At 39.4% G+C, this 11,532-nt stretch overlaps 1 protein-coding gene across 2 annotated transcripts in view; it reads left to right on the forward strand.

Moving 5' to 3' along the window:
* The window catches only part of XPO4 (exportin 4), an 83,898-nt gene extending 76,224 nt beyond the window's left edge, over nucleotides 1-7,674 (forward strand). For both annotated transcript variants that reach the window (XM_075742193.1, XM_075742192.1), the window contains one exon: nucleotides 1,453-7,674. In XM_075742193.1, the coding sequence (XP_075598308.1) occupies nucleotides 1,453-1,650 (198 nt within the window). In that variant the 3' untranslated portion in view covers nucleotides 1,651-7,674. The remainder of the gene's footprint in view (nucleotides 1-1,452) is intronic.
* The last annotated feature ends 3,858 nt before the right edge of the window (nucleotides 7,675-11,532 follow it).

Raw genomic sequence — 11,532 nt, forward strand, 5'->3', positions numbered from 1 at the left:
CTGGGGCCTGTACTTGGCTGCCCTGTTTCCTCACTCTCCTAGTGATCCTGAACTCCACTATTTTATGATTACTTCAGCCAAGGCTGCCATTAATTACCACATCCCTGACCAGCTCTTCCTAGCTGTGAGTAGCAGATGCAAAGTTGCCCCTGGGTGGTCCATCTGGCATTCCAGCAAATGTCAGGGAGATAACCTCTCCTAAGTCTCATCTGGAAACTTCCTCAAGTTGCTTGAAGATGCTCAGTCCACTACTCACCCTGTTTCAGTGATTTGTAACAAGCTCTCACCCTGATGTCATCTTAACCACGTCTCCTCTGATCATGACCCATAAGCACTCAACTAGATTGTTGCGCAGTCCATAGAAGAGCATCCTTAATTTGATCTGCCCTGTCACATAAATGCCATTATTCTGTCCGCTTCTTCCCTAAAGAGTCCATCCATTGGAGCACTCCAGTCATGCCACCTGTCCTACCACAACTCAGTGCCTGCAGTGCTGTTGCAGCTCTGCATCTTGCACGTGGAGCTCTAGCTCTTCCTGTTTGTTTCCAAAGCTGAATGCATTCCTGCACGGACATTTGAGACTGGCCTCCTTTCAACCTGTTTCATCCTTCCTAATGAGCACTCTTAAACCCATCACGCTTCCTTGCGTTCTGTCTCCTCACTTATCTACGAAGTGGTGCCACCATCCCCCAGCATGCACTTTAAAGCCCTTCCTGCCAGGCTGGCAAGACCATGTAACATCAGCCACAGGTGGCAACTTCCTGTGGTGTCTACCCCCACCCAAGCCCTTTACCAGCAGAATGGAGGGGACTGCCATTCTGGCTCCTGTGTCCTTCACCCCTCCTCCTAGAGCTCAGTAGTCACTCTGGACTTGCTCCAGGGGCCCCGTGGCAGTGTCCTTTTAGTCACGTGTGACATGTGTTCTTTGTCTTCTGTTTCTCTCCAAGTAAGCACGAGCATAAGTAGGAAACTCTTACTAAGGAATCGAAGCTCTCTGTGCCAGGGAAGGGAATCTAGAAAAGGGAAAACCTGTGGGAGGAGATGATAGGTACGGCACGCTGAACCCGGGGCAGACGTGAAGAAAGAGCAGTGCGGTTTGTGGGAGTAAGCCTGGCCTAAGTGACAGCCAAAAGGCACTTGGAAGGGCGTGCCTTAAAGTTTTCTTCTTACTCTGCACTGCCAAGCACTGTACCCAGCTCTAGAGGCTTCTTTAGCCCTACTAAAAAACCTGATGGTCCCATTGAAGGGCTTTAGCTGGTGTGGAGGTAGGTAGGTGAAAGGCTGCAGGTCCATAGTCGCTTCTGGTACTCCAGTCAGTGAAACTGGAGCACAGGCAGAGAGGTGCTGGTAGTATTCTGTCACGGCCTCCATTCTGGATTTTGTCCTGATGAGAGATGTTGTATACATTGTATCTTTTTTTTTAAGTTAATGGCATTCTTGTTTGTTTAACAGGCTGAATATTCAGAGCTAGTTGAAACACTGCTATCAACTCAACAAGATCCAGTAATTTACCAGCGGTTAGCAGATGCCTTCAACAAACTTACTGCAAGCAGCACTCCTCCTACACTGGACCGTAAGCAGAAGATGGCCTTCTTAAAGAGTTTAGAAGAATTTATGGCAAATGTTGGTGGACTTCTCTGTGTAAAATAAACAAGAAAACTCTATGCCTAACTTAGACCCTTTCTGCAAAATGCACTGAGAAATGCTGAATGCTGACTAAATCTTGTACCTGTTTCTGGGTTCTTTGCAGCCATCTCAGATTCTAGAGAGCCTGGAAGTTTGAACATAACACAATGGAATAGGAGAGGTCAACTTTGAATCAGCTTCTGCTATTATGTGTTAGCTGCAATCTGTTGTACTTGTGTGTGGGAGAGAATGAACAGAAAATTTGAATTTAAATTTTTTCCATATATGTGCAAACAGATATGGGCACAATGAAAAAAAATGCAGTGCCTTTTCCCCCGCACTGGTTTAAAATACAAGTGGTCAGATAAACGTACAGATTTCTTTTCTACCCAAAATCATGTTAGAGTGTGGTGCAGATACATATAAAGCTCTAAACAGTTTAGCTGATTTTAAGCTTTATTTTTCCTCTCTTAAAGTTTGAGTTTGTGTTCCAATGGGGAAGAAAAACCAAATGGTATTTTAACTTGTGTTTAGTTCTGTTTTTCTACATCAACCTGATATTGCATGTTTAATGCAATGTAGGTTTCTACATTATGTTCTGCTGCCTAAAGTTCAGAGAAAAAAAAAAGCTGTATATTTTTGTTCCCCTAAAATGAACTTTAGGAACTGTAGCCATTTCATTGCCTTAATTTAAAAGGAAAAAAAAAAAAGCTCATATACTTTAGATAAGAAATGTAAGGCAAGATTTGACTCTTCAGAGTTGGTTTAGGATGTTGGCATTAAGCTGCTGTGTACCTGTTGCAGCCCTTCACGTTGATGTGTCATTTTGGAATGAGTGTCTAATGCAAGGTTCATGTGTAGTTTTACTTTCAGTATCTGTTTTGATTCGTACCTGGGTTGCAAGCAACTGCAAAGTATTTCTACACTGAACTGTTTGCTATAAGCAATAACAACTCAAAAGGTGTAAGTTACTGGCAGACCTTTTAAAGTTGGGGCATTAGCTAAAACAATTATGCTAGAACAGGGGCGTCAAACCCTTTTACTCATGGGTCATAGTTGTTTGACTGGAGTCAAGAAAGGTAATTGGGATGTGTAGTGCTGTGGGGGATTTTTTGTTTTGCTGAATCTAGCCCCACTTCTGCAGAGCCCTTCCAGCTGCTCTGCTCTTGCTCAGTGTTTTGTACCAGCACTGTAGCTATTGCAACAGCAGAGTATAGTGCTCTCGGTATAGTGGACCAACAAGGGGGAGCAGCACAAGGGCTGCTTTGTCTCCAGTCATGAGCCAGAGAAGACTGAAGCAAACACAAATGCTGTATGTCTAGTAAAATTGATTGAAATACATGGAGACAGAAGTGGGCCCTTTCGTTTAAGACCTCTGCTAGATTATGCTGTTGAATATTTCCCATGTGTTTTTAAAATTTATATAAAATGTACAGTATACACCTTTACATGGCTATGTATAGCATCATGTTTGCAATTCTGTGCCATTCTTCAGCTATTCATCTCAAAATTAGTCACAATAGCCAGAATTTTAAAGACACAAATGTGTAATACTGTGCTATGAGTGATCTAAGGCTTTTCTTATTTTTTAGTTAAATCCATACCTGTCTCAAGCATGGATCCACAAGGCCAAAAAAAAGCCATCTCTTTGGGATACTTTTCTCTTTTAATTTATGTGAAAACTGAGCTAGGGCAGATTTACACGTTAAAAAGTGACCATAAAACCTCCTAGATATAATGTACCTTCCCAGCTAGTATTTTATTTCTAAGATAATTTGTGTAGTATTTTTAGAACAGGGGTTTTAGAACTGCTTTCAGTTTTTTCTTGAAACTCTAATGCTTTTCTTTAAATGATTTCTTGACTGTGCACTTGCACAAAAGATATTGATCCTGGCAGAACCTAAACTGTTCTGATGGCTGATTTTTTAAAATTTGTCTGGGTTTTGCTATGTTTTTGAAACTGTTTCTAGAGTTTCTCTGAGTTTGGATAGGGCAGCAGTTCTGAAACCTCATTTTTTTCAGATGAAGGGCATTAAAGCCTGGGAACATAAGCGGCAGCAGGAGCTGCTAGTTTGTCATGATGTGCTCGATGTCAAATATCTAGGCCAAAGTCTTCAAAGAGATCATAGCAAATACCTTCAATTTTTTTGGATCTGACTGAATAACTGATATACTCAGTCATCATTTCTCTTTTAACTAGCTCTATCACTATCATTTTTTTAATCCTAAAGCTGGGTCACTATTTAAAAATATTTATTAACTTTAAAATTTTGAAATCCTCCTGCATATTGTGATTGATGAATGGGAGCACAAATTGAGTTGGTGTTCAGGACAAAGTAACATGCATACCCAGTACGTCCGTTGTCAGGCCCATTGTGTTGTAGCAAGCAGAGACGCACAGCATCTTTTGACTATCAAGACTTGTTAAAGTACAAACACTTACTTTCAAAGACTAGTTTTGAAAGTAACTTTCCTTTGCCCTTCATTTAAAATTAATATTATATGTTAAATGGAAACTGTCCTAGTAAGGGTTTTTTATAGTTTTCCTGCTTGATGTTATGCTAGACAACATTCTTCCTTTCTTGTTTCTTAATTTTTCTTCCATTCTCATGTATTCAACAGGGATCTTTCTTTCCATGCCATTTTATGTTTCTTTTAGAGCAAATACTAAGATGTCTCTGCTTAGTGACATCCATGAAATTGTTGCAAAAGGTTCTGGGAAGAAGTTTTATTAATTCATACTCCTGCTGTCTAGGTGGCTGCTTCTTCCTTAACTATTTGGCTTCTATATCCCTTCCAAAAAAATAATAAAAAAAAGAAAAAAAATCCTTCAGTGATCTTCTACACATCCAGTTGCTGTATATCTAGATGAAAAATCTCATTCAAGCCCATAGGAAAGACTCATAGGCCATTTTTAGTGAACATTGAGAGTTGGATCCACGTAAGTGTTCTGAATTTTTTATAGCATCACTGCATTGATTTTCCATTCACTGTGCAAAGTGAATAATGGTTCTAAACATACACCTGTTTTTTGAAGGGGAGAAAAAAAAAGGCAACTCAGACTGAATTATAAATGCTGCATGATATAATTGTAACAAATATATTCGTCTAGATTTTTTTTGCTAAACCAGATTATTACTCCAGTGCTTTCATTCTGAGACTAGAAATCAAGTAGCTTTTTCCCATTTTGCCAGCTCCTTCCCATTGTAATAGCTAGTTCTAATGCTGGCATAGTAATTTCCTGTTATGCAACCTAGATTTTTTTATGCTGGCAATCATGACCATCTAGTTAGGTCATGAAATTCAAGACCTTCTGAAAAGCACAGATACACATGGACAGGGAGAAGTGGACTACTACTACGTGAAACTTCCACTTTCATGTGCATTTATGCCTTAATTATCTTCAGCGAATTACCACCAGAATCTGCTACTTATTGCCCAGAGGTTTGTGTTTCACTCTTCAGTGATAAAGGGCTCACCGTTTTCCTCAGGAAGGAGAAACTTGTTTTCTCAGCATGTCCAAATCCTATTAGTTGAAAGAGAGGGGCTTGAATCAGTGTCATCTCTTTGACAATGCGTAGCACTCACTAAAGCCCCAGTGTTTACCTGGGTAAATCCCTTTATATCTAAGCCATGTAGTTCTAGAAAATAAGCTTGCTCAGAGCAGTCAGTTGTCCATTTAAAACCTAATTCTTTAAAATGTAAAGCAAATTCTAATTTGTGATCTGTAAAGCTATTCAAAAATACAAATTGCAGCATTTCGCTTGTAAAACACTTCAAGTAGTTTCAGTTTTGGTTAAATAATTACATAAGAAGGGGTGTTTTGTATGGAAGTAGCTTGATGAATATAAGCGCAGGAGTAGGAGCCAGGCTCCTCTAATTTTGTATCAGTTTTTCCACTGGATCCTCTGTGGCCATTGGCAAGTTGCTAGAACTGTGTTGTTGTTAAAATAGCGATAATACCTACCTACCTCGCAGGGATGTTGTGAGGATTAGCTTATGCCTATAAAATGCATTGAGGATCTGAGATGCTATGTAAATATTAAATATTTTTAATTTTAGTTTTGTGAGGTGTAAGATTTACTGTAATGAAAACAGAAGATTTTCGTAATTATAAAGCCCAGTAGAGGCAGCAGTGGTGCAGTATTCCCCAAGACTGGTCTACTGCAGTACAGTGATGCTTGCTGTAAACTGTAGTTATTTCAATTACAGCCAATTGAAACAGTGGCTACTTCGTCAAGGAGATGAGATTCCCCACCAGTGTGCCTCGGTTCTGGTCTACATAGTGAGAGGACAGTTGTTAGTTATTCAGGCTTTGGTGCCTCTACTTGTGACAAGTGCCACTTGTGGTGCTAGGGTTTTTTTGTTTGGTTTGGGTTTTTTACACTTTTCTGCAAGGAACAAACACCACTCGCTTCTCCCGTATCTGTTCCAGTCGCTCAGTATAACCAAAGCCTAATGGTAACAATTCAAATGTAAAGGGCCAGCCCTGACCCACCTCCACCCCCCCATAAATTTGCTTTTAATATGAGGAGCTTGTACCCGTACCCTCTTTGCAGAAAACGAGATGAATGCTTTCTATTACTAATCACGAAGCAAATCATGAAGTGTGATTTGCTCTGGAGCCTTAAGCTCTCAACTGTCTTACAACCCCCTTTTGTCAATATGAGATTTCTTGGGGCCCTAGCAACTGAGAAGTAAGATATCCCTAGCTTTCCTTTCTCCTCAGTGAATTAAAGTAGATTCTGCTTTTCCATTTCTTCCCTTTCCCTGTCTTGCTTTTCCTGTCCTTTTAAGCCATTCTTACAAAAAGATTTGGAAGACCCTTCCAACCTCAAGGGAAAGATACTACCCATGTGATTTTCCACGTTATTACAGCTTGATACTTGAAATTGATAAAATCCTTTCTAATAGCATTCTCCAGCACATTTCAACCTCCCATTGAATCCTTCTAGAGTTTATAATTAGGAAAAAAATATTATCCTCTTTTATTTGTTCCCTTTGTGCAAAATAAGGAACCTCCATGCAGTGAACATGCAGTTTTAAGGCAATAAATGCTAGTACTGCTGTTGGTCAAATGTGTAAATATTTTAAATGTATAATTCAGTACTATGTTGAGTTTATATATTAAAAATGCAGGGATTGAAGTGCTAGTTGATTTCAAGTATTGTTTTACCTGTACAGTTGCAGATATGAAGTTGCATAGAAATATTTCACAATTTGTTGCAATAAGACTTGGGAAACAGCTGTGGAATCAAGCCTTATCACAACTGAATTTTCAATTTTGAAATGAACACTTTTGTGTATTTTTAAGATCCATAAGCAGGAGGAGGATAAAATTGTTTTCCACTAAAGACTTTTATTATTTTGTTTTGGCCATGTGTGATTTGTGTGTATTCTTGTTTAATATTTTTCTAAAATCTCACCTGTGTTGAATCCCTGAAATAGCATTTGTTGTACCTCCTTACGGTAGAAAAAAAGAATAGGAACGTTGTGCTGCATGTTGTGCTCTTTGGGTACTGTGAATGCACAGAAATCCAGTTAAACCTGATGGGGTAACTTAAATTTACATCAGCACTTCAGGCTTGAGTTTGTCCATCAACAGAAAAAAAACCCACAAAACAAACGTGATGAGGTGTGCAACAGGAGTATCTCACACTGGACTACAAGTACCAGAAGCGGCTGGGAATATATAATCAAATTAAGCTTTTCCCTCAACTTCCAAAAAAAATTTAACAGTGAATTTTCAGGTCACTATTATTGGTGGTGTTTTGCTACCCAGAAGGCATACTGATTTCTGGGTTTGGAATTATTTTTTTTGGTGTAGATTTAATCTAAACAGTTTCTGATGATATCTGGCACGGAAATGTTCTCCAAACTCGTGGTCTGTTCCCATGTAAGGGATATCTAGCAGTGTGTTACTTCATGTATGTCAGAAAGGTTCAGCAACAGGCAGCAGTTCCTAATGTGCTATAATACAATGACATTTGGATTAACTGCAGCTATTTTCTATTTTTCCCCCTCTTACTTTCATGCACTCACATCTTTTTTTCTTAAAAAAAAAGAAGCTTCACAAATCCTGAAAGTAAAACTATGCGACAACTCTGGTGGTGGCAGCTTGCTGTACATCTTGGCTGTATGTATTGCTAGAATTTTACTGGGTTTAGAAGTAAAATTATTGCAGTTATATATTTATATTGGCCTGGTCTAGTTCAGTGAATGTTTTGGTGGAAGACAGAAACATTTAAGGTAATTTTAAGGAATTCCCTGAAAGCAGCCGGTAAGATGAACAACAGCAGCAGCATATCCAAGAGCCTTTCATGTAGGAAATGGAACTGTTCTGCTTTACCTTAAATATGAGGTCTGGAATAAACTTGAATGATTTGGGTACAAAGCCTTTACTCACACTTGTGTAAGTGTACGCAAAACCCATCAATTTTGCCTTTATGAAACTTAAATTTGCTTCAAGTGGTGAGCAGTGAAGTTGGGAGTGGGGTTTTTCCTTCACTGATTTGCCATGTATTGTAAGCAGAAAGGTCGGAAAGCTCAACCGTCCAAGTGGAATTTGTCAGCAGGTCAACCGAGGAGATGGTCATACATGAACTGGAAGAGGGGAGGAGGAGGAGAAGAAGCAAGTGAAAAGTCTGCAACCTTATGTGGAGTAAAATAGTAGATGAAGCTAATCTGTAAGAAGAAAAAAAAATCCATAATCCCAGTGTTATCCCGTAACTTCATAACCCGTGCCATCCTGACAAGGCTTAGTAAAAGGTGGCCATTTTATCAACACGTTTTTTGAGGAAAAGAGAAAGTGTTATTTTGGAGCTGTATGAAATGCGATACTATTGGTGTGAGTGTGGTCAATTAAATAATAAAATCATCTTTCTTTTGGGAAACATTCCAGACAAATCTACATTTCCGAAGAGAAAACCAAAGTTACCCACTCTGACTGATCTATAACTCATTACTAGTTTTCCTCCCTTGTGTATCTGACTCTTACAGAACAACTGTTTTCACTTTAACGTCTATCAGATGTTATCAGATTTGATTTTTCTGACGCTGTGTTGCCTTTGCAAGTTGGAGTAAGGCAGAGCTTTGGGTGTGACGTACTTCCCTTTTTCCTCCCCTCTGTGTCTGGCCTGCTGTTCGTGGTTGCGAAGGCATGAATATTGGATTTGCTTTAACTTACTGCTTTGGATGATGCCGTTTGGGCTTGTGGCACATTCGAACTGCTTGCAGTCCCTGTGTTTGGTGTTTACTGAATGAAAGTCATCACTAGACTCCAACACGAGTATCGATTTGAAAGCCTCTTTCACAACTTGGTTTAATAACTTGGTTTCATAACTTGGTTGGTCAGGACATTTAATTTTAGAACTGCACCGATGCTTCTAATGGTCTTTTGTTCATTCAAATGGTTATTGTAACTTAGGAAAAAAACAAACGAACAAACCCCAACCCCCCCACCACAGTGTGGAGTCTTTAGGAATATCCCTGATGTCCTCACACGAGATCACTGCTCTGGGGAGGCTTACATCCTTCTGCCACGTTAAGGAAAGACTGTTCTTCTGACGTACTTTTCGCCTGCTTTTAGGCTGTTATGCACTTTCACGATTTCTTAACAAACTACTGTTAAAAATGTACTGTAACATGGATTTTGATAAGCGCACATGTATTTAAACAATCCACTCAGCCTCAGGAAAGCTGGAAAAATCGGATACCTGTTTTGTATCTTGGTTAAAATGTTTGTTACCTACATCCCTTAAGATGGCCAGATAATGTCTAGATCCTGTAACTATTTAAGATACCAGTATAGTCTGTAAAAGGAGGACAGTGTAATTTTTCTCTAGGGGCTGAGAAAATGGTGTCATCCTCTTATTTTTCTTAGAGGTATATATAGTCGGAATTGGAGTTTCAAAAGCAAAAAACAGTGATAAAGCCCGTTTACTGTTCAGGAAAAAGCTGTTTTCTTTCTTAACACTAGCTTATTTCTATTTTCTTCTTCCTCCTTAAAAAGAGTGTGTGAAATAAGTGTAGAGGTATGTGTAGGAAAAACTGTAAAATCTGCTGCTGTACATAATGTTTGCTACTTGACTGCATTTTCTGTTCCACTTTAATTTTACTGGTTTTGCTAAATATATTTTATATATTTTCCTTCCTGCTTCTTGTGATGGCAGAGTGATTACATTTTTGGGAGGGGGAAAGCAAAAACAACCACGAGAAGGCTCTGGCCAGAAAATTCCATCAAGTTTGTACATTAGCATGTATCTCAGGGCGGTTTTTGAGAGAACAGCATAAATTGGGGACACTGTGGCATAGTGAAATCATGGGGATATTAAAATGTACAAAGGTATAAAGACTGGTAATTCTGTTTCAGGGTGGTTTTTTTAAATACTTCTAAAATCCATTTAAAATGTCAATACTACTAGGTGGTATGAAGTGACTAGTAGTCACTTAAGTAGAAGGTTTTTCAGTCGGAAGTCTGTAGCCCTCTTTGTGGTCCCTGAATTACTTCCAGGGGATCCACAAAGCCTCACAAAATAAAGACGACATCACTGGCATCATGTATCACTGTAATGTTTCTAAGAAGATTTGCATCTCCAATAGAGAGTTGAGAGTCCATAAACTGTTTGAGGATGAAAACTTACCACTGAGCTTGCATGCAGAGAGCGACTGCAAGCTTTGAAAAGGCTAGCTGACTGACTGTCCATCTGTCCTACTGCATGACCCAAGGGCTCCTGAAGCTGTCCGAGCTACCCCATGGGGCTCTAGTGCATGTTTTCTCCTGCATCTGTAGAACAGAAAGAAAAAGTGCAGTAAGCCTCTCTTACAAAGACAAGATGTTGCAGGCTGTTCTGCAGGTAGAGTATTTCCACTTCTATTATTTTCCATCTTCAGAAGTAGGATGATGTTGACATTAACTAGAAGCAATCCTTGTATGGTTGTAAAGCATTGCATGCTTGGCTGCTGTCCAAATGAATGTGCAGTTGGCTTACCAGCCCTAAAAATGTCGAGATTTTTTGGGGGAAAAGCTATTAAATTTTTTAGCCTTAATGGCAACAGCAGAGACTCTACATTAGGAATTTAATAATCTATTTTCCTATTAGTTAAAACTGATTATACTTTTTCATATGGCTATGGCTTGTGCTACAACAAGAGGACTGGAAAGTATAGACTTTCATTAGTAAAGAAAGAATACAATAGACTATAAAATAAAAAGGAAAAAAAGCTAAACCACAAAAGTAACATAACTGTTACTTTCCAGTGTAGAACTGTGGTTTTAAACACTGTTCCATGCTCTGTTCCTGATCTGGTCTGACAGTGCTGGGAAATTCATTAGTAAAGTGGTCTGTGTTGTCAGGTTCAAGCCTTAGACTGTTGTCACTGCTGTGTGACGTGGGTCTGTCAGTGGAAGGAGAGGGGAGATGGCCTAACTAGAAATACCTTTCTGTAAAAAAGATTAGGAAACAATAAAAATAAAACCTAACTGTTAATAAGAAATTTCTTGCAGGGTGCACATTACAGGTGTTCCTGTATTTGTGGTTCGTTTGTCCTCCCATCCCAAAGAGATTGCATTGAGGATATAACTCTTTTTCTTTCCTACAGGGTCACTCCAGCTCCTCCTGAGCTTTCCTTCTAGAACCATCCCATAACAGATTCTAGCAAGGTCTTGAGATGTCTGTTTGCTGCCAAGCAGTATCTGATATCATAACCTCAGTAATGTGGCCCTGCACAGCCATGTGACCTCACATGATCTCTGTAACCCTCCCGGTGAGGAGGAATTGCTCATCACAGTGGGGGACTGTTGCTCTGAGAAATCTGGAAGGAGTATGTCTGCCTGGTCTCCTTTACCCTTTCCTTGTCAGCCCTATGCAGAACATTTTTCATGTAAAATGCTTTCCAAACATGCAT

This window comes from Balearica regulorum, chromosome 1 (genome assembly GCF_011004875.1).
Source record: "Balearica regulorum gibbericeps isolate bBalReg1 chromosome 1, bBalReg1.pri, whole genome shotgun sequence".
Taxonomy (NCBI): Eukaryota; Metazoa; Chordata; class Aves; order Gruiformes; family Gruidae; genus Balearica; species Balearica regulorum.